Source organism: Spinacia oleracea, chromosome 4 (assembly GCF_020520425.1).
Source record: "Spinacia oleracea cultivar Varoflay chromosome 4, BTI_SOV_V1, whole genome shotgun sequence".
In the NCBI taxonomy this organism is placed as follows: Eukaryota; Viridiplantae; Streptophyta; class Magnoliopsida; order Caryophyllales; family Amaranthaceae; genus Spinacia; species Spinacia oleracea.
In genome coordinates this window covers 1,332,713-1,356,097 of record NC_079490.1, presented here as the reverse complement: position 1 = coordinate 1,356,097, position 23,385 = coordinate 1,332,713, and the positions used below count along the sequence as shown (strand labels likewise).

General features: G+C 40.5%; 1 protein-coding gene across 4 annotated transcripts; it reads right to left on the bottom strand.

Annotated features, from left to right (window-relative positions):
• Positions 1–46: 46 nt before the first annotated feature.
• LOC110801851 (protein arginine N-methyltransferase 1.5) lies at positions 47–22,302 on the bottom strand. Of its 4 annotated transcripts, XR_002537011.2 has the most exons (8): positions 22,102–22,302; positions 16,016–16,096; positions 15,523–15,927; positions 8,851–8,919; positions 8,579–8,632; positions 2,055–2,267; positions 1,151–1,217; positions 47–338 (listed from the first exon to the last, which is right to left on the bottom strand). XR_002537011.2 is itself a non-coding variant. In XM_056826970.1 (7 exons), the coding sequence occupies exons 3-7, from the start codon at positions 15,538–15,540 to the stop codon at positions 322–324; spliced, it is 225 nt and encodes a 74-aa protein (XP_056682948.1). In that variant the 5' UTR covers positions 15,541–15,927; positions 16,016–16,096; positions 22,102–22,301; the 3' UTR covers positions 47–321. The 4 variants fall into 4 exon arrangements, 1 of the variants encoding a protein (XP_056682948.1); XR_002537013.2 differs by lacking the exon at positions 1,151–1,217 and having other exon boundaries at positions 22,102–22,301; XM_056826970.1 differs by lacking the exon at positions 2,055–2,267 and having other exon boundaries at positions 22,102–22,301.
• Between the last annotated feature and the right edge of the window lie 1,083 nt (positions 22,303–23,385).

The following is a 23,385-nucleotide window of genomic DNA, read 5'->3' as shown; positions in this document are numbered from 1 at the left end:
GCATTTTGTAATAACAAGCATTACAAATAATGTCAAAAAAACCGAGTAACAAAAGAGGTACAAATACCCCCAACCTTTTTTTGGTCCCGTTTCCTGCAATCACCCTATTCATTTAGATGACCTATAATCACACAAAATATACATCTCAAAAAATTACTTATAAACCAATCAATTGTGTAAAATGAGTATCATGCAATTTCAAGTATTAATGGTACATTGGTACACGGTGATATCTAATTTTTCAACTAACTACTCAAATAAACACTAAGTACTCAAATGGAAAGCAGGGCACCATCTTTCTCTAACATCATCAATATCTTCTTACATATTTCCTCTACCTGTAATGAACAAAAGATATAAGAAACAATTAGTAAAGATTTTGCACAGTGAGGAGCGAGAATGAACCCAAAATACACTCAAACAAGATGTACAGCCAACTATCAAGCAAATATACATTTTCGACAAATTAGAATACATTCCATGTATAGCAAGAGACTTGTTATGCTTGCATCAATTGATGCAGAGTATGTTGTATATAAGCAGCTAGAAGAACCAATTTGCTGGTTAATTTACCAACTACTTTCCAAGTGCAAATTATGTCTGGCAAGGGGCAAGGATATACAAATTAAATATACTTGTATGGATTGTTTAGCATAATAATTTATGGTTAAAAAATAGTTTTGGTATGCCCTTACAGCAAGTGGAAGCAGAGATGATTGGAGATAGTGCTCTTAATATCACCCTAAAAGCTCTACAAATGCTCTCAATTATACTCACACACACACTAGACCTCTGCTAGAAATTTCATCAGGAAATGAAAAGCACAGAATTAGTTTTAGGTTTCATCATATGTAAATTGATTAAGTTTACAGTAAATTTAGACTAAATAAGACTAAAAATGTGACAACCAAGAGATATCCTAGTATGCTAACGCTCAACAATCAGAGCAAAAACACAACACTCGAACAAATGGCCTAATTTGGTGTTGGATATTTGAACTAAATATTTGCAGATAAAACTGCTCTGCAGCTAATTGACCAGAGGTTCAGTTTCAATGCAAAAAGGAGCCAGTTTGTAGTAAAAACAAAGCACGTACGTATATATCTTGAAAAGGTAAAATAAATCAAGAAGGGTAGAAAAAGGTAAAAACCTTGGCCAAGAGTGAACTGAAAATTTGAAAGGAATTCCTTTGTCATACAAAGATGTTTCACAATGCACTGCAATCATACGTAATTCAATCAAAAAAGACAAACATTAGGAAAGACTTGATGTAAGAAATTGGGAAACCGAAAAGAAACTGCATAGTCTTACACAATTGAAACCATCCATATAAAGTTTAGAATGTAAAACTAGAAGCCAAAATAAGTCTTCATCGAGTTATTAAATAAAGGAGGGAAGGACAAATTGAGAGGATAACTTGAGCTATTTTTTTGTATTTGACCAAAGTTCTAACAGATTCAGGTGAATATGGTTACAGCATTACAGGGAACAAGCGGTTTTAAAAACAGAAAATCAACTATCCACTTGGCTAAAACCATATTCCCTTAACTTGTTTATAATCCTAACATAATCTCATTACACTAGAAATTTTATAAACAGACTTGATATGATACGGTAGGAACTGAACAATCATGATTCAATAGGGCTTGTTATTTCGTTTCACTGAATTCAATCACCGTAGCTGTGAGGAAAAAAAATGTCCATACTCTTGTTTCAACAAGAATATACTCGACTCTAAGATTGTCAATACCACAACATTTTTAGTAACACTACTCCCTCCATCCATATGGGTTCTAATGTCACACCACAAACAATTTTATCACATGGAGTGGTGAAGAGAATGAGAGGATAACAATTTTAAAGATTAAATTTTAGTAAAGTTATGCTGAATCTTTAGTTAGATAAGTATGTTTGAATCAATGTGACAACTTATACCAATACCAGATAGAGGATGCAATACCTCAACACAGCCCTCAAGTGTTTCAGATCTATGCAAGGAGAGGAAACGGAAAGTCACTGCTACAAGAAAATATAAGAGAAGTAGAGGCACCCACCTTGCAAAAATGAGAAACCACTTCACATGGTGGATGCAGCTCTGAAGTCATTAAAGCAAACTGCCCTATTGAAGCTGCTCTTTTGTGTAATGGATTGGCGGCGCCCTCCGAAAACGGTAACATACACAAGAAAAGGGCCAAAGAGAGTGCAACACATCAAGGGGGACCACCACTGCTATACACTTATGCAAGGAGGCGGAAGGGGCTGAAGGGCTGCAAGGAGAAAGTTAGTGGATAGCAAGTCAGTACAAGGATGTTTTGGCAGTATGTGACAACAGCAACAGAGGCAATTAAGAATTGTACTAGGTGTTTTGTAAATAAAAGGGGAGTGCATTGGGTAGGAGAGGCATCTGAAGAGTAGTGTGGAAAATTGGGAGAGAGAGAACACTCTCGAATTGTTCTCATTTTGTATTGGTGACTTTCAAGTTTTATTCTTAATCAAACAACCCTTCTTCTTACTTATCTTGTTAACTCTGTCTGTGATATTTGTGGCTGTGAGTGGACTGTCTTACCAGGTGTGCTGCAAGTGGTATCAGAGCAGGCAAGATGGTGGCTTCGGCGGCACAAAGGATGGACAGCATAGAAGAGAGAGTGGAACAGAGGTTCACCAACCTGGATGCTAGGCTGGATGGTCTCGCTCAATCCATTGGTCAGATGGTGACCCAAGGGATAGAGGAGGCGCAAAAACGGCTCGCTGAAGAGGCGCGGGTCAGGCAAGAAGAAGAGGCGTTAAAGAGCATGGAAGCCATTACAGCTGCTACGGAGAAGTTAGAGGGGAGAATCTCTCGGTTCAGACAAACCCAGGAAAGTCAGATGGCCGCGCTTAAAACCAGTCAAGAAAAATGGCAGAAGGAGATTCAAGCTACATTGGCCGGAAAAAAACCAACTTTTCTACCGCAAACTGAACCGGTTTTCATGGATTTGGAAAACAGAGAAGAAGGCCTTGAAACAGTGGCAACAGGTTTTAGAGGAGGGAGCGGGTTTGAAAGAGGTGGTGGCTTCGCTGGTGGGGGAAGCAACTGGCGGTTCCGGAAGGTAGACATGCCAGCGTTCGATGGAACCGACCCCGACGGTTGGGTTATGAGAGCAGAGCATTACTTCCAGGTGCACCGATTATCGGAGAAAGAGAAGCTCGATTCAGTGTTAGTCGCGATGGAGGGTGATGCGTTGTAGTGGTTCCAATGGGAAACAGGTCGCCGGCCGGCGACGACTTGGGAAAATTTGAAGGCAAGGCTTCTCCCTGAGTTTCGACCAGCCAATTCTGGGTCATTGCACGAGCAATGGTTAGCCACCGTGCAAACCACCACTGCGACAGAGTTTAGGCGTCGCTTCATTGAAACGGCCGCCCCTCTCCATGACATTCCAGAAAGCCTCCTTATGGGGAAGTTCATCAACGGCCTCGAAGAAGAGATTAAATCAGAGGTTCGGCTCTTAAACCCATTAAATCTGGATCAGGCTATGGGGTTGGCGGTGCGGGTGGAGGAGCGAAACCGGGTAAATGGGTCGAAGAAATTCGGGTCTGCAGTTTCTGGGAGCATCCGGGTCGGGTCATACTCCATCTACAACCGTGGATCGAGTAATAACATGGGCGGATCAGGGAGTGGGCCAGGGACCAACGTGGGGGCAGCCCAAACAATAGGAGCCCAAACCGACAACACTACTTCTAAGGCCTGGTCAAACAGCAGCAGCCCCACTAACTCACAATCATCGGTGAACTTCAAGGCGACATCTCCTTCCACAACGCGATTTTCAGGGGAAGTAAAGAGGTTAACAGAGAAAGAGCTACAGGAGAAAAAAGAGAAAGGGCTTTGCTTTCGGTGTGACGGGAAGTGGGGAATCGGGCATCGATGTCCAAGGAAAGAATTAAGCGTCCTTCTGGTAGAAGAAGAAGACGAGCCACCGCTCGAGGAGGAGTTTGCGGAGGAAGAAGAGCTGGTACCCACCGAGGTTTCGTTATGTTCCGTTGTTGGGCTCACAAACCCAAAAACGATGAAACTGGTGGGGGAGATTGGAGGTAAGCAAGTCATAGTTATGATTGATCCGGGAGCAACCCACAACTTTATTTCATTGAAGGCGGTGGAAAAAATTGGGCTGCCTGTGACAAAGACCGGTGGATTCGGGGTTTCCTTAGGTAACGGGGAAGCGGTGAAAGGAACAGGGGCTTGCAAAGGAGTGTTACTGGAATTGAAAGGAGGAGTGATGATACAGGAGGACTTCCTCCCTCTAGACTTAGGGAATTCCGATGTCATCTTGGGAATTCAATGGCTAGAGAAATTGGGATCGGTTGTAACCAATTGGAAAACTCAATCCATGAAGTTTAGTTTGGATGGGCAGACAGTGACATTGAAGGGGGAGCCGGCATTAGCCCGCTCAAAGATCTCGCTGAAGGCAATGATGAAAACCATCAGAAAGGAAGGTCAGGGTGTGCTGGTGGAATTAAACCAAATGGAGAACGGGCCAGAATATGCAGCGGGAGTTGGGGAACCTGCACGAGAATAATGGGGAGCAGATAAACGGGATCTTACAAAAATTTCGGGTCGTGTTTGAAATGCCGAATGGGATGCCACCGGAGAGAGGCTACGAACATGCCATAAGGTTGAGAGAAGGGTGCAGCGCGGTGGGAGTGAGACCCTATCGTTATCCACAATTTCAGAAGGATGAGATCGAGAAATTGATTCGGGAAATGCTGGCTGCCGGAATAATTAAACCGTCTTCAAGTCCTTTTTCAAGCCCGGTTCTGTTGGTGAAAAAGAAGGACGGGTCGTGGAGATTTTGTGTTGATTACCGCGCCCTCAACCGAGAAACAATACCAGATAAGTACCCTATACCTATCATTGATGAGTTACTTGACGAGCTACACGGGGCCTCGGTTTTCTCTAAACTGGACCTCAAGTCCGGCTACCACCAGATACGGGTCAGACCCGAAGACACCCATAAGACTGCCTTCCGAACACATGAAGGCCACTACGAGTTTCTTGTCATGCCATTCGGGCTGACCAATGCACCCGCAACATTCCAGTCTCTCATGAATGAGGTTTTTAAGCCATACTTAAGAAAATTCGTACTTGTTTTTTTTTTATGACATTTTGGTGTATAGTGCACATAAGCAGGAACATATTGAGCACTTACAGCTTGTACTGGAGATGTTGGAGAAGCACCAGCTATATGCTAACCTCAAGAAATGTGAATTTGCTCAAGAGAGAGTAGCGTACTTGGGTCACATTATCTCGGCCCATGGAGTTTCTGTTGATATGGAGAAGGTCCAAGCAATGTTAGAATGGCAGACACCCAAGAACCTACGGGAGCTTCGAGGATTTTTGGGACTCACTGGCTATTATCGTAAGTTTGTCCTTAATTATGCTCATATTGCTCATCCCCTCACTGCCCAGTTGAAGAAAGACTCGTTTGGATGGTCAGAAGAAGCCACCATGGCGTTTGAGAAACTGAAACAGGCCATGGTTTCGGCCCCGGTCCTTGCAATGCCCGACTTCAAGAAAACTTTTGTGGTGGAGACCGATGCGTCGGGGTATGGGCTAGGGGCTGTCCTTATGCAAGACAACCGACCCTTAGCTTATTACAGCAGGATATTGGGGCCACGAGCTCAAATGAAATCTGTGTACGAGAAGGAGTTAATGGCCATTTGTCTAGCAATCCTTAAATGGAAACATTACCTACTAGGCAGACACTTTATAGTGCGTACTGATCAGCAAAGTTTGCGTCATATAACACAACAGACAGAAGTAGGGATGGACTATCAAAGATGGGTGAGTAAGTTGATGGGATTCGATTTTGAAATCCATTACAAACCAGCAACTTCCAATCGAGTTGCAGATGCTTTGTCCAGAAAGCAAGAGGGAGAGATAGAGTTGGGAGCCATGGTGTCCTCACAAGGAGTACAGTGGGCAGAACTGGAAGAGGAGGTGCGCAAAGACAAGCTCCTTGAAGAGATCAGAATGGGTCTGTTGGCAGGTGGGAATAGACCGGGTTTTACCTTGGTGGATGGGAAGCTGCTGTTTAAGGGGAGGATGGTTATCCCTAAAACATCCACTTTAATTCCAATATTGCTACGAGAGTATCATGACTCACCGATTGGAGGTCACTCGGGGGATGTGAAGACGTACTTAAGGCTGGCTGGAGAATGGTTTTGGGGTGGGATGCGGAGAGATGTGGCAGAATATGTCCGTGCTTGCGAGGTGTGCCAACGGAACAAAACAGCCACCCAAAGTCCCGCGGGACTTTTGCAACCTCTTCCCATTCCCGTAGCAGTTTGGGAAGACATATCTATGGACTTTATCGAAGGATTGCCCAAGTCTAAGGGGGTGGACACCATCTTAGTCGTAGTCGATCGACTATCTAAGTACGCCCATTTTTTGAGCTTAAAGCATCCTTTTTCAGCTCTAACAGTGGCTGATTTGTTCATCAAGGAGATAGTGAGGCTACATGGTTTTCCCACGACCATTGTTTCGGATCGGGACCGTGTCTTTATGAGCATTTTCTGGAAGGAGCTATTTAGGCTCCAAGGAACGGGGCTTAAGAGAAGTACAGCATATCACCCTCAAACGGATGGACAGAGTGAGGTGGTGAACAAAAGGCTAGAGACCTACTTGCGTTGTTTTGTGGCGGGACAGCCAAAGCCATGGGCAAACTGGCTTGCGTGGGCAGAATATTCCTACAACACATCACCACATCTCTCCACCAAGATGATCCCGTTCAAGATAGTATATGGAAGGGATCCACCACAGGTGCTGAAGGTGGGACAAGGGCAGACTCCGGTTAACAGCCTTGAAGAGAAGTTGCAGGAACGGGATGCCGTACTGGATGAGTTGCGACTGAATTTGATGAAAGCACAACAGCGTATGAAGTTGCAGGAAGATAGAAAGAGAAGGGAGGAGACCTTTGAGGTGGGGAGCGAAGTGTACCTCAAGCTGCAGCCCTACCGTCAGAAATCACTAGCTAAGAGGCCTTTTGAGAAGCTGGCAGCGAGGTTTTATGGCCCATTCAAGGTGATACAACGTGTGGGAGAGGTAGCTTACAAGCTGGAGTTACCATCAGCTTGCAAACTGCACCCTGTTTTCCACGTCTCTCAGCTCAAGAGAGCAATTTAAGGGATTGTCTGAATTTAAGGCCACGTGGGAAGAGGCTCGAATGATTGAGCTCCATCTTCCATCCTTCCACCTTGAGGACAAGGTGAGTTTTTTTTTTGTTTGGGGGGGGGGGGGGGGGGGGAGTATTGCAATACACCAACCTAACACTCCCATCTGGCTGACGTATGCAAGGAGGAAGAAGCACAACCAGAAGCAGCCAAAATAGGACAAAGCTGAAGTACACAGTACAGTGGCAGCAGACAGCATGGCAGAACAGGAAAACCACCCCCCTTAGTGGATGCGGCCTATGTTCTCATTAAGGCTCTTGTCCTACTGCAACAGCCATTTTGTCCTAGTTAATTAGTTAACTGTTTTTTGTCTTTTGTGATATGATTTTGTAATTAAAAGGGGAGGGAAGTAGAGAAGCAGGGTGTCTTGAATAGTTTTGGAATAGTTTTGGGAGAGAAAGGACCTCTAGAATGTCCTGAGTTGCAACCCTAGCTTTATGCTTTATCAATACTAAAAATCATTCAACCTTTCCTATACTTTGTGTTCTTACAGTTTTATTGAGTCAACTGAGGAAGCAGTAAACTGAGCTCCTTGCACTACAAAAGATAAAAGAGTGTTGATTATTATGTTATTTCCATTTACTCCCTCTAGGGTCTCTACCTAAGTTGTATTTCACCATTGATTTAATTTCATCAACTAATACAACTACTATCGGTTCGGATCTAATGTTGCTTACTTAAATCAGTGATTAAACGATATGCAGCTCCATATCTATTACACAAATATTAGTAGAAATTAGAAGAACATGTGTCACCACATTACCAGGGTGCACTCTTAAGTAAATCAGACCAGGTTCGGGGGAAAACCTCCATCCTAAATCCTAAATCGACTGGTAAGTTGAGTAGTTTGCGTGTTCCCTTAGGCTATCTTCCTTTCTCTTTCAAATAACAATAATATTATCGTCAACCTTTGCCTACACTTTATATGGAGATGCACTGACAAACTTGACGCACTAAGTTCATTTTAGCTGATAGACATTAGCTAATATGCCATAAAATTCATGACCTTCCTTGAGTAATAAGTAATAACTCACTCATACTGAAAATGCAGGTTTGTTCTTCTCTCCTTAATTTGGCAGAACTTGCCTTATTCTTGCTTTACTTATTTTACTTGAACCTATTTCAGTTATAAAAGTAAAGTTTCTTTCGTTGGACAGATTTTTGCTGAATTAAACTTAAGTTTGAGACCTAGTTGTTTTTGGTGGACTGAACTCATTTCTGTTGAACTGAAGTTATTTTAGCTGAACTAAATTTTGCTAAAAATAAGTTAACAAGTTGAAAAGAACTGACCCCTTGAACAATTAGAACATAAATAAAAACTTCCAAGCATGTCACTTAAACATAATCCGCACAGATACATATCTGGACCAACCTCTAAAGATGCTCTGACAAGAGGCCCCCATCCAGCTCCAACGACCATCAAGACCTGCCAACAAGATAACAGTCAACATTGACCCAGTCCAACCACTTGCATGGCATAAACTACACTTTAAATAACAGGCATGAGCTCTCGATTAGTGCACTTTAAACGAATATAATTCAAAAATACTGGCAGAGAGCAGACTTATTTTTTTTCACATAATAAAAATCTCTCACAAAAAAAGAAGGTAATGTCGTCTAAGTCACTGAAACATGACAACTTACAGAGGTTACGCTAGATGCCTTTTCATCAGTAATCCTGTCCAGCAAAGCTTTACTGACCGCCCTTTGATACTGCCCAAGAAAGTCATCAAGCACATGAGGAAAACAAATACTCCCCTAGTCTCCATAGAGATTCAAATACTGAGATATAAACAAATAAAAGGCACGGAACGTAATATTACTTTTAGATCATGAAAATAGTTTCATGTTTCACCATAAAACGCAATAAGGCCTCTCCAGTTTGGTTCCTGGGTCAGGAAGCAAATCTTTGGATTAAAAGGATGATTTCTAGAGTCAATACCAGAAAATCGGAGTTAAATTGGAGAAGTAAAACACATTTCCATCTCCCCTATCCCAAAACCTTTGGTCTCCTCCTCATCTCGACCATTTTTTCTCCGATACTCATCCTACCCTCCAAAACAGCCTCTCTCCGCTCTGACTCTTCTGCCACAAAAGCCTCTCCTTCCTACCCACTTATTCTGGCTCTCTCCTTCATCATGTGCACTTACTCTACCTTTTCTGCATCTCCTCTTCCGCAACCCACCTTTCATCTCTCTCCTATTTCCTCACCCCTCCTCCATGAAGCTCTCTCCTCCTCCAGCCCCCTCCACCATTTCCTCTCTTCATCCTCCCCCTCCCCTGTACCGCTTTCTCTCCTATTCCCTCTCCAAAGTGATCTCACTCTCCTTTACTTTCCCCTTCTCCTCCAGCCCCTCCACTATTTTGTATTTACTCCTCCCTCTGGTGTACCTCTTTCTCTCTTATTCCACTACTAAAGAGAAATCAAGGGGTGTTTGAGCAGCCGCACGGACTTACTTCCCCCAAGGCGTGGCCACAAGCACGTGATTATCTTGGAGGTCAGCAACTCAATTGGGGTCGCTACCCAAAAAATTTCAGAAGGATTAAATTGAAAGACTAATTGGGGAGATGCTCGAGGCTGGAATTATTCTACGCTGCACAAGTCCATTCTCAAGCCCTCTTGTCAAAAAGGAAGACGGTTCTTGGCGTATCTATGTGGACTATCGGGCTTAGAATCCGTGCACGACAAGTATCCAATCTTGGTGATCAGTGTGTTGCTTGACGAACTCCATAGGCCAAAATCTTATCCAAACTGGACCTCAAGGGTATCATCAAATTTTGGTGGGGCCAAAAGACACCCACAAGACAGCCTTTCGTACTCAAGAGGGCCATTACGAGTTTCTCGTAATACCATACAGGCTAACCAACGGCCCATCCACCTTTCAATCACTCGTGAATGAGGTACTCCGCCCTATTCAAGGAAGCTTGTGCTTGTATATTTTGACGATATTCTTGTTTATAGTTCCAGTGAAGAGTAACATATCTTGATTAAAATAAGAGAACATAAGTCGTTTACAAACCAAAAATGTGTGAGTTCGGCAAGCGAGTGGTAGCGTATTTGGGACAAATGATTTCCCATCGACGGGTGCTTCTGTGGGTGTTGACCAGGACAAGATAAAGACTATTCAAGAATGAAAAATTCTGAAGAATTCGAGGGAATTAAGATGACTATTGGGCCTCACATGCTATTATCATAAGTTTGTGGCGAGTTATGCCTACATCGCACAACTACTCACCGACCAACTAAAAAAGGATTGTTTCGGTTGGACAATATAGGCTACGACAACTTTCGAAATACTGAAGGGAACAATGTCTGCGGCACCGGTGCTGGCCATGACAAACTTAGGTAAGTTGTTCGTTATTGAAACAGATGCATCCGGCTACGGTTTGGGGGATCAGCCCATAGTTCTACAGTAGGATACTTGGGCCGAGAGCAAAGGGCAAGTTCATATGCGAGAAAATACTCATGGCAATCTGTATAGCGTTTTAGAAATGGAAGCATCATTTGCTTGGGCGTCATTTTGTGATTCGAACGGATCAAAAAAGCCTTGGGCGTATGGTGGTCGCTAAAACATCGGCATTCATCTCCATATTGCTTAGAGAGTACCATGACTCGCCCATTGGGGGTCAATTCGGGGAGGCCAAGACTTACTTGAGGTTAGCTTCTGAATGGTTTTGGCAAGGTATGCGCAAGTATGTCCCCAACTATGTACAACATTGTGTTACTTGTCAAAGAGATAAGCACTCGCAACGTAATCCGACCAGTTGAGCCACTTCCGGTACCTACTGTTGTTACCTTGCCTAAGGGTGTGGACACTACCTTAGTAGTAGTGGGTAGATTGTCGAACTTTTTTTGGAGAGAGCTCTTTAGGCTCCAAGATACTGATCTGAAACGGAGCACTTTATACCATCCACAACGGATGGACAAACCAAAATCTGAACAAAGGGCTTGAGACGTACTTAAGGTGTTCTGTTGGGGAAAACCCAAAAGATTGGGCCGAGTACTCATATAGCACGTCGCCGGGAATGTTCGCCCACTGATCATATTTGTCCACGGGTATGGCTCTTTTCAAAATACTCTACCGCAGAGACCCATCAAAGAATTGGCGAATGGAGTAGGCCATACACTCGTAGGCTTGAGGTTAGGCTTAACTTACTCAAAGCCCAACAAGTAATGAAAAGCAAAGGACAAAAGGGTAGTTTGAAATTGGGGAAGTAATGGTCTTAAAATTACAACCGTATAGGCAACGTTCTCTTGCTAAAAGACCCTTTGGGAAGCTAGCCGCACGATTCCATGGGCCATAAATCCATAATAATTCAGAGAACCGGGAAGGTGGCATGCAAACTCAAGTTAACTCCAACATGTAAGATACACATCGTTTTTCAAATCTTACAACTTCGGAGGGAAGTTGGTACTCAAGAGGCATCACCTTCCATTTCGGCACGACTAATTCACGAGCTAGAGATGGTAATGGAGCCGCAGGAACTGATGCAAGTGTTCACAATTTTGACCAAATTTGGAGATTTCGACAACCGGTATCGGAAACTCTTAAAATTTTGGGGAACATTTCCTATGGTCGTATAAGTTTGAATCATAAAACCCACTATGTGCTCACTTAAAGGTACAAAATGACCTTGATACATCAACATGCGTTTTTAAGAAATCGGCAAAAATGACATTTTTCTAGGCGAAGTAGATGGTTCTAAGCGCCCAATATGCCCCCGGGACCCATGGGGTATACCATGGGTATAAGGGAAGCACCCGGACCTCTAACCTTTTGGGGTTCGAAAAAAGTTCCAAATTATTAAAAAATGAAGGATGTAAATCTATAATACATGGTTTTTAACCAAATTTGGAGAGTTAGGGAAATTGCCTCGAAAGCTCCTAAAATTTTGGGAAATATGTCCTTATGGTCATATAAGGAAGTTTGGAATCAGAAAAACCCACTAGTTGGTCACATAAAAGCACGATATGGCCTTGATTCGACAACATGCGTTTATAAGAAAATCAACTAAAATGTTCTTTATTAGACGAAATAGATGGTTCTAATCACTCAAATATGTCCCACGGGGACCCATGAGGTATATGGGAAGCATTCGTACCCCCAACCTTTCGGGGTCAGGAAAAAAGTCCAAATTATCAAAAAATAAAGGCTTATACACCGTTTTTTTACCTGATGTATAATTGAATAGGATCGTTTTTGGAATGAGTTAAATTGTAAAAGAAACGAAACACAAAAGATAGAACCGCACAACTAGAAACTTATTCATGGTTGCGAGGGGTTCAAAAAACACTAAGAACTAAGTTCTCAAAGCTCTTACTCTCAAACACTAAGTATAGAGAACAAAAGGGTTGTGCAACACAAAGTGACACAAGGAATTTCACTAAGAACGTCTGATTTTGATTCAATACTCCATTCTGCCTCCAATGGATGGCAAAGAGTGCTAATTATAGTCAATCATTAGGGAAATGTTACAAGCTATCCACAAACCCTTAAACTTCCCTAAAAACACTCCTAATCAGGTGTGACATGCCAAATAGCATAGTAACTCCTTTTACAAACAGAAAACGTCCAGATTAAAGCACACTTAAAACAAGCTAGAAATAAGCCTATATTTACGCCTGTTCTTACCAGCTTGTGAGATGATTATTAGGCTTCATTACACACAATAATTAGCTAAATCAAACAGCAATTTAAACTTCTAAAATGCAGCAAAACCGTTCATAAAGATGGTCAAAAAATATGTCCAAATTGATGGTCTTTGAACAGCAGTTTTGATCAGCATTTATCCTTTATTCACTCTTATTTCCCCTTTATTCACTCTCTCAATAAAGGCACGAAATAAAGGTTTTTTTGAGTGCAATCCATAAACGTGCTGATCTTTCCTTAGCTAATTCGTGACTAAGTAATGCATGGACTGAACTTTGAATTACCATAGCACCTTGAACTGATTCCGTAGGACTTTGGACTGATTCCATATCATTACCAAATTTGCATATTTCGGAACCCGGTCTCAGAAACTCCTAAAATTAGGGGGAAATGTCTTATGGTCATATAAGGAAGTTTGGAATTATAAAAACCCCCTAGTTGGTCACTTAAGACACAAAATGGTCTTGATTGAACAACATGCATTTTTAAGAAAAATCGGCTAAAATCGGCTAAATATCCTGTATTAGCGTGTATTAGAGTTCATTATAGAGGACTTGTCGATTAAGTTTCTAAGTATCCCATGGGATTCCTTACGTCCTTAGCAGATGCTTGTTTAAAGCCAATAATTGACACATGACATCCCATAATAATGAATGAAACATCCCTACACAAGAGGTCTTATAACATAAGAATATTGTATACATTGTACGAAAGAACTCTGAAATTCATTGGGGATTTAAATTATCTTGTTATAAACCAGATACAATAGCAAAACTATCTTAAATTTAAAGGTTTGCCAGAGTGACAATGGAGAGAAAACCCACTAAGATACCATATGGAGTTATGGACCCAAAGTCTGAACAATAACAGCAGTGGACTCAAGTCAACCAGACCCAGCTCCAACAACTTCAACTGAAGTGGAGAACAGCAGATGTACCATCTGAGCTACGTTGAGCAGAAATTATTGAACCAGAAGGAGCCAAATTTTTAACTCTGAAGAAAACTTAGTTGAAAACCCCAAAAGTACCCCAGCACTAGAGAACAAGTAAAGCCCATACATCCTGCTATAAACCTCAAAAAAAATGCAATAAAGAACGATTATCTACAAGTCTACAACTACCTTACGTGAATTACTTTCTAAAATAAACAATTGAGTAAAGACCTAAATGACAGCCAGTCTCTCATCATACAAATTGTGCAAGGGTAAAATATTAGAGTTCTACATCCGATACGGTTTTAAAAATTTGCTAAAACTTAGCTTCTCACCCGAAAAAATATTAGTTCATCCAATGCCAACTGAAGGTAACATTACACAGCCATTCTAGAGATATTAACACGCTAATAAAAATAAAGCAATCAGTGTACAACGGTAATAAGAAAGTAAAGAAACTGACTTCAAATGAAATAGTTTTGCAACAAATATAACCATCAATACAGACAACATATAATGGGTTACAATATTGCTAGGATTGTTCCAAGAAGGCTATGCGAGCAAGCCACATTCACGTCTATGGCTCATAGTAACACTATCACTCCCTTACAATGTCAAATTCAGGTCCTGTCCCTGCAATTGGAGAGTCGTAACAAACTAGTTGAAGGATAGGCATTTCTGAGAGATAACTGTCAGCCATAAGAGGAGAACTACTCACTCTCTAAAGTCTAACCACAATAGAAAATATTCGAGGTTAACTACAGAACCGTCTAGGAAACGAGCAACAACAACTTTAGGTTGAAGAAACTGCTTGTAAATGATTAGAGAGAGATGAAAATACAATGAATTGGGGTAGGAGCACAGAATTTCGAACCACAAAACTCATCCATCCTCTTCTCTCTATCAGAAATTATTGACTAACCTTTCATCTTATAGCTAAAAATCATTGAAAATGCAAATCCCTCTAACTTATCTATCGGAAACGTCACAAAGAATTCTCAACAAAGAACAATTCCGAACCAAAAAACCACATTCATCTTCTTCTTCTCTCTATCATTAAAATCCAGAAATTATTGGCCAACCTTTCATCTTATAGCTAAAAATCGTTCAAAAGGCAAAACCCTCTAACTTATCTATCAGAAACCTCGCAAAGAATTTTCATTAAAGAACAATTTCGAACCAAAAACCCCCATTCATCTTCTTCTTCTCTCTATCATTAAAATCCAGAAATTATTGGCCAACCTTTCATCTTATAGCTAAAAATCGTTGAAAATGCAAATCCCTCTAACTTATCTATCGGAAACCTCGCAAAGAATTCTCATTAAAGAACAATTTCGAACCAAAAAGCCGTTCATCTTCTTCTTCCCTCTATCCATTAAAATCCATAAATTATTGGCCAGCCTTTCATCTTATAGCTAAAATCGTTCAAAATGCAAATCGCTCTAACTTATCTATTGGAAACCTCGCAAAGAATTCTCATTAAAGAACAATTTCGAACCAAAAACCCCCCATTCATCTTCTTCTTCTTCTTCTCTCTATCATTAAAAATCCAGAAATTATTGGCCAGCCTTTCATCTTATAGCTAAAATCGTTGAAAATGCAAATCCCTATAACTTATCTATCAGAAACCTCGCAAAGAATTCTCATTAAAGAACAATCCCACAACTCCAATCTATCCTTAAGCTTAGTCGGGGCATAAATAATAGACATACAAAAGGGGGTTTTGTTAAGTACCTGTATCATGACGTGCATTGTCCTCGGCTCCTTGGAAAGTTGGAAACTAGGTTGAAGGAAGTCGAATTCCCGTTCCACGATCACTTTTATACTTCCCTTTTAGAACAGAAATAAGATCGTTTCTTCCAACATGAACCAAATCAAGCACTTGAATGATGCATGACCACCAGATTTTCACCATGAACGACTAGGATAAGCTGCTGCAAGCCACTGCCTTTCTGCACAAATGGCATATACTACTCTCCGGTGCCTTTCTGGAAGCTTGAATTTGAGCTCATCATTTCATGTGCCCTACTGAAATTAGATGTAAAGGGTTGACAACTATAGACCAACCCAGCATCAACGACCTTGCCTATTATGAATGGGTAACGGGGAAGGAGAAGCAACAAACTACTCACACCAAACCTGTATCCAATTGAAAAACCATCTCAGCGTTGCTCAGTTAAAGAATGATAGGAAAGGAGGAAAGGGAAAGGGGGGAGGGTGGTTTAACCTTTGTAGAACTGCCAGACAAGAACTTCTAGAGGACGTACGCACGTACACTGGCGTCCTTAACGGGAAGAAGATTGAAAACCTAAACAAGAAAGAAGCAGAGCCATCAGAAAGAAGACCTCAATGATGCACTTGTAAAGTTCAAAAACAGTAATAATAAAAACTTGGAACTTAAGATACTGGAACAGCTGTTGCATAAGAAATTAACACTTTGTTTGGATAAGAGGAAATGGAGATAAATAAGAGGGAAGGGAAAATGAAGCTCCCCTTCCTTCTCTCCCCTTCCATCTTGCTTCCCAAACACACTGTGGACGCAAATCATGTCTCATATTCCTATGACTTCACACTCGGGATTGGCACATTATTAATGTAAAATAAAAATTTAAAGGGGTAGTTATGAGGAAAGTACAAAATTTTAATGTGAAGTTTGAGATACCCAAAAAAAAGTGTGAAGTTGATTTTGAACGGAGGAAGATTCAGTCAGTAACTTGACAGCCAAAATGAGAAAGGGGAGTAAAAATGGAAAAAAGCCAACGAAAAGACAAAATGCAGAAAGCTGATGTCTGAGATTTGAAGTACAATTTCTACAGGGCAATTCACAACTATACAACTATCCTTGATAACGATCGCTTAGGAGTTCCCCTCAAGCGGAGGGCCTCCTAAGTTGTATTCTGCTTATCTTTCAAAAAAAAAATCGCAACTATACGCTGAGTTCATTTATAAGCAATTTAAACTTTCAATTTTATTATAACCTACACCAGGCACCTCATCTCTGTTTATTGTGAAACTTTACACCAAATCAACAACACACACAGACAGTCCCCCCCTAATTCCTAAGATAATGAAACAAAGACGCATAAAAACCACACAAAAATACAGCAATGGAGGTCTTATGGAGACGGGCACCCCGTTTCATATGGTTTTTTGCGTCTTTTCCTTCGTTGTGATCCACGAGGAAGAAAGAAACTAAAGAATGTTCTTTTTTAAAAATGTACTCTATATAATAATGCAGTGCTTCCGACCTAAGTGTGGTAGGCCATTCCTTCTTCCTTCTTCGTTTTGTACCGTAGAGACCTGCCTTTATAGGAGTAGGTCATTCCGTCTTAATTTTTTGTCGGCAGAACCATTATGTTCTGCTTGGAAGGAGAAACATATTGTCAAAATGAAGGTGATGTAAAACTCACCGGCACCACCAAGAATCTTTTCATATCAAAATTTAGAGTTTTTTTGACATTTATGAGACTGTAATTGTTGACTTACAGTCAATATGATTTTCTTACTCTCAACAGGAAAACTCAGCATCTAAACTCGATTGTCTCCCCCCACGGCCCACCCTTTACTCTTCATAATAAGAATATCAAATGCAGCACAAGCTTACAAGTAATACATGTTTAAATAAATCGGGCTATGTTTATCTTGTTGAGAATAGCGAAGACCACACTCGAAACAGAGATAACAACTCCCTTTGGGAAAAAATTGGGTTATCAATACCCTACACAAATGGAAGGTGTTCATCTGGAGACTATGCAACAATGCTATGGCAACCAAAACAAAGATCATCAAAAGAGGGATTACCATCGATCCCGTCTGTGTTCTCTGCAATAACTATAACGAATCGCCGGAACACTTGTTACGGGATTGTGAGTGGGAAACGAGAATGTGGCTCTCCTGCTCGTTGGGTATTAACACAACCCATTGTCCGCATATCTCGATCCAAGAGTGGGTCAAATCTTGGGTCAACCTGCTAATCAAGGATGACAAACCGTCCTACTTTCGCACAAACATCTTTTTTTGCAGGATTGTGGGCAATTTGGAAGCACAGAAACGACACCATATTTAAAGGAGTTGAAGCTAACCCAGCCTCAATGATGGAAACAATGGATAAATGGGCCCTAATAGCCCAAACAACAATCAGAAATAGATTGGAGCACGAGGACAGGAAAGTCGAACAAGTGCCACGTCATAATGCGACGATAAAAAGGCTTCAATTGGTCTATTCCAAGAGGGAGAAGCCTTAGTGGCAGTGAAAATGGACGGAGCGTGGAAGAAGGAAAAGAAGAACCCCATGAAGACTTACGCTGGTATTGGATGCTACATCTAAAGGAAAGCAAACGGAAGGAAGATCCATACAATAAGCATTACAATCGTGCACTTTCAACCCTTGATACGGAGATTAGAGCAATATGGTGTGCTCTCAAATGGTTGCAAGATAACAATATTGATTGTGTGGACTTGTGGAGATACTTACTGACTGCCATATATCAATCAAAAATCTCAACAAACCGGAAAAGGCTCCATCAACTCCAGGCAATAATAAAGACATCTGTGTCTTAGGGGGGAAAATTTAAGATGTGCAATATATCCTATCAATGTAGAGAAACAATAAGGAAGCCCATGAACTTTCCTTACAAGCTCGGATGAATGGGTCCCGTATTGATTTTAGGTGATTTTTTGTTTAGTGACTGTCCAAAAAAAAAAAGATTGTTCAAAGACGATCCCTGTTATACCCCTAACTATTTTTCATAATTGATCTTACCACACTAAACTAGCAACATACAGAGTATCATATCAGCTGAGAGTAACTTTTAAGCGCAAAAATCAGATCAAATAACTTGAAAGAGATTTACATCACATACCAGCTAAACATATTGGGTGTTGCCATTGTCGGTTCCTATGAAGCACGGGTACGGCCCCCGGGTACCGTATCCCGTACCCGGTACGGGTAAAACGTACCCAGGGCGAATCTGAAAATTGGGTACGCGGGTTGGAAATGGGTACGGTTGGATTCATTTTTGGGGACGGGTGGGTACGTTTTTGGGGGTTGAATTCGCGTTTTCAGAGGTTTTATGGTGCTGGGAAGCCCAAATTCATTAATTAGGTTTTATTTTCAAACTCACCAAATTGGTCACCTGCGTCATTGATTGGTAAGTGGTTGTTGGTCGTCGCCGACTCGCCCCCGGTCGCCGACTCGCCGCCGGTCGCCTCACAGTCTTATCGGTCGCCGCCGCCGGTTGCCTCAACTTCAAAGAGTCGCCAGTTCTTCCTGTTCGCCGCTTCGAGGAAGCCGAAGTTCTCTTCGAGAGTTCGAGGAAGCTTCGAGGAAGTCGCCGCTTAGCCGGTTCTTCTTCTACGCCGTCGTCTTCTCCGTGTCTCCCTCAATCCCTCGCCGGCGATGAGTATTGATTAACCTTCTCTGTTTGTTTTTTTTTTGCTTTTTTTATTGAGGGAGAAAGGCTGGATTCCTCGTTATTTTGTTTGTTTGTTGCTGTTTTTATTTTTATTTTTTCTTTTTATTTTTTGGGTGGGTGAGTGGGAATACAGTTGTCACCCACTAAAGTAAAGATGACTTTTAATGTCTCTAGTTTTTGTTAAAGGGAAACTATCTTTATTTGTTGAGTAATATATTCTTAAACTGATATATTTCCATTTAATTTACATGATCAGAACTAGAGACATTAACTGATAAGTATGAAACATTATTCTTTAATAATCTAATTTTAATTGTGATTGAAATAATGTAAATTAATAAGCTTATTTCCATTTAATTTGCAAAAACTAAATTTAAGGTATTATATTTATTTATTATTTATTTAATTTTTGCAGAATCCGAGCCGTACCCGTTTTTAGAAATTTTGATTTTGCCGTTTTCTGTCCCCATACACGTCCCCGTATCCGTACCCGTATCCGTATCGGTGCTACTTAGGTCGGTTCTATACCAAGATGTACATCTTTGTAGAGACTAGCACCAAAGTATCCAGCGAAGCCTGCCTAGCAAGTAATAGATCGAAATTATTAACAAACAAAAAAGGAAAAAAGTAAGCACTGAAGAATCATCCATATAAATTTAAGTTAACATTGTCCCAATAGTTACATCAGTTACATCTAAACTTAGTGGTAATCTTCCGAAAATGAGAACTGAAAGACTATAGTTATAACTATAAAAGTTAGATTAGATCAAAATTTCAGCTTACAACAATCTTTCAAAGGTTTTCAGTCCCTTGATTAAACTGATTTTATTCACTTGAAAAGAAAGTGGCAGTTACGCATACCAAGTATTGAACTACTAATACATACCCAGTATTCAAAGTTATCATTATCATTATCATTATCATTACCCCATTGCCTCAAAGAGGCTCCCGCAAGAAGCGGGGTAAGGGGGGTCGGGTGTACGCAACCTTACCCCTACAATTGCAGAGAGGTTGTTTCCAATGGACCCAAAAGCGATAACGGGACGACAACGGGACGACCATCTTCTATTTCATGGAAAGGAAGCAAAGAGGTTTTAAGAGCCACTTTGATTTAGTCCATTACATCCCACAGCCAAAAAAACAAATGAATCTTTGGCTCCATCAGAAATGGACAGAGTTATCCTGGGTAAATTAACTACAGAGCTAGCTAATCTTCCTTAGAAATATCAATATCCATATACGAGAAAGAGAGCTCATGGCAATCTGTCTAGCAGTTCTAGCTGTTCATCATTTGCTTGGGCGTCATTTTGTGATTCGAACGGATCAACAAAAACTTCGATATATCACTCAAGTACTCAACAAAGGGAAATATGAGCCTATTACCAAAAATGGGTGAGAAAGTTGATTGGATTCAACTTTAAAATACAATACAAACCGGGCACGGCAAACTAGCTAATGCGCTCTGGAGGAAAGAAGAAGGGGGGAAGTGGAGATGGGTGGCGTAGAGTTAGGGTCCTCAATCTCATACCAAGGGATTAAGTGGGAGAAGATCGTGTACTACAACAAATTCGTCAAGACTCAAGAGGTAGAAGAACATTGTGGAATTTCATGTGTTTGAGTATAGGTTGATGTGCAAAGGGCACGTTGTGATCGCGAAAACATCGGCATTCATCTCCGCATTGCTTAGGGAGGACCATGACTCGCACATTGGGAGTCATTCCGAGGAGGTCAAGACTTACTTGAGGTTGGCTTCTGAATGGTTTTGGCAAGGTATGATCAAGTATGTCCCCAAGTATGTGCAACAGTGTGTTACTTGTCAAAGAAATAAGCACTCGCAAAGTAGCCCGGCCGGACTACTTCAGCCACTTCCGATACCTACTGCTGTTTGGGAAGACATTTCGATGGACTTTGTGGAGGGGTTACAACAAGTTTGGGTTAAACTACAGAATCGTCTAGGAATCCAGCAACAACAAGTTTGGGTTGAAGAAAATGCTTGTAAATTATTAGTGAAAGACACGAAAATACAACGAATTCAGGTAGGAGCAAAGAATTCTCATTAAAGAACAATTTCGAACCAGAAAACCCATTCATCTTCTTCTCTCTATCGGTCTATCCATTAAAATCCAGAAATTATTGGCCAACCTTTCACCTTATAGCTAAAAATCGTTCAAAATGCAAATCCCTCTAACTCATCTATCGGAAACTTCGCAGAACATTCTCATTAAAGAACAATTTCGAACCAAAAACTCCCCATTCATCTTCTTCTCTCTATCATTAAAAATCCAGAAATTATTGGCCAACCTTTCATCTTATAGCTAAAAATCGTTCAAAATGCAAATCCCTCTAACTTATCTATCGGAAACCTCGCAAAGAATTCTCATTAAAGAACAATTTCGAACCAAAAAGCCATTCATCTTCTTCTGCTCTCTTTCCATTAAAATCCATAAATTACTGGCCAGCCTTTCATCTTATAGCTTAAACCGTTCAAAATGCAAATCGCTCTAACTTATCTATTGGAAACCTCGGAAAGAATTCTCACTAAAGAACAATTTCGAACTAAAAAGCCCCAATTCATCTTCTTCTCTCTATCATTAAAATCCAGAAATTATTGGCCAACCTTTAGCTAAAATCGCTGAAAATGTAAATCCCTCCAACTTATCTATCGGATACCTAGACAAACTACGCAGAATCCCTAATTTGGAATTACTAGCAACAATAAAAAAATATATCAATAACCCTAACTAGCAGAAATTAATCGAATATGAACACAAATTAGCACAAATTTAACAGTAATTGGGCAAAATTATGGAATGGAGACTAGCAGAAATTAATCGAATATGATAACATTAGCACAAATTTAATCAGTAATTGAGCAAAATTAAGGAATTGAGAAAGTAACCTAGAGATATGAGGACAAATGATACGTCGAGGTCCATTGGAGTCGTTCAAGGAGAGAGGAAGAAGAAGACGGGGGAGGAGGAGGAGGAGTGGAGGAGCACGGAGGCGTGAAGTGGAGGAGGAGCGACGGAGTGGTGGTCGTCTACGCGGGAAGGAAGAGGGGAAACTGAAGTACGGGGGGAAAATAAAATCAAATGAATAAGTAAATGGTTTTAAGTAGGGCGATTAAAAACTGACCAGATCGATTCATTTCTGACATAAATTGAAATAACACGAAAAAAATTCACACATTTAATTCGGATAAGTATAATAACTGTATTATTCGATTACATTAGAACCGGTTATATTCGACATGTAACCGACGGATGACCTGATTTCCTAGTTGTAAGCACTCAATAAGTCTGCGGAATTGATGAGAAATGTTCGTATATGAGAAGCATCCTGAGCTCTAACTTTTCGAGATCCAAATAAAGGTTATCGAAAAACAATAAGGCTATAATGCACCATTTTTTGAACAATTTTGGAGATTATGAGATCTGATTTTGAAAACTTCCGGAGTTAAATTTTGGGAATGCGTCATATGATCATATAAGGAAGTTTTGAATCGTAAAAACCCGTTGTTTTGAATCGTACGGGTCATATGATCACACGGCATGCGTGGGAATGCATTTTTTGGGAATGCGTGTACATGCGTCAAGGAGTTAAATTTTGGGAATGCGTCATATGATCACACGGCATGACTTTGATTCAACAACATGTGTTTTTAAGAAAATCGACTAAGGTTGCGTTATATTCACCTGATTTCCACTTATTTTTCCTGAACTTATCTTATCTGAACTTATCTGAACTTAATTGAACTTAACTGAACTTATCTGAACTTATTAGAACTTATCAAAACTTATTTTAGTTATAAATTGTACTTGGCCAACCCTTATTTTTCCTGAACTTATCGATCTGAACTTAACTGAACTTATCTGAACTTATTTTTCCTGAAATAAGTGGAAATAAGGTGAACAGAACAAGGCCTAATCTCTGTTGATTTTGACTTATTTCAAACACAATAAGTTCAAATAAGTTCGATTAAATTCAGATAATATAAGTTCAGCAAAAATAAGTTTATTTCAAACAAAATAAGGTTCTTTCAGATAAAATAAGTTCAGATAAGTTCAGATAGGTTCAGTTAAGTTCAGATAAGTTCAGATAAGTTCAGATAATATAAGTTCAGTCAAAATAAATTTAATAAAACGGAGCCTAAAATGTCATCTAAAAGGCGAATTAAATAGAT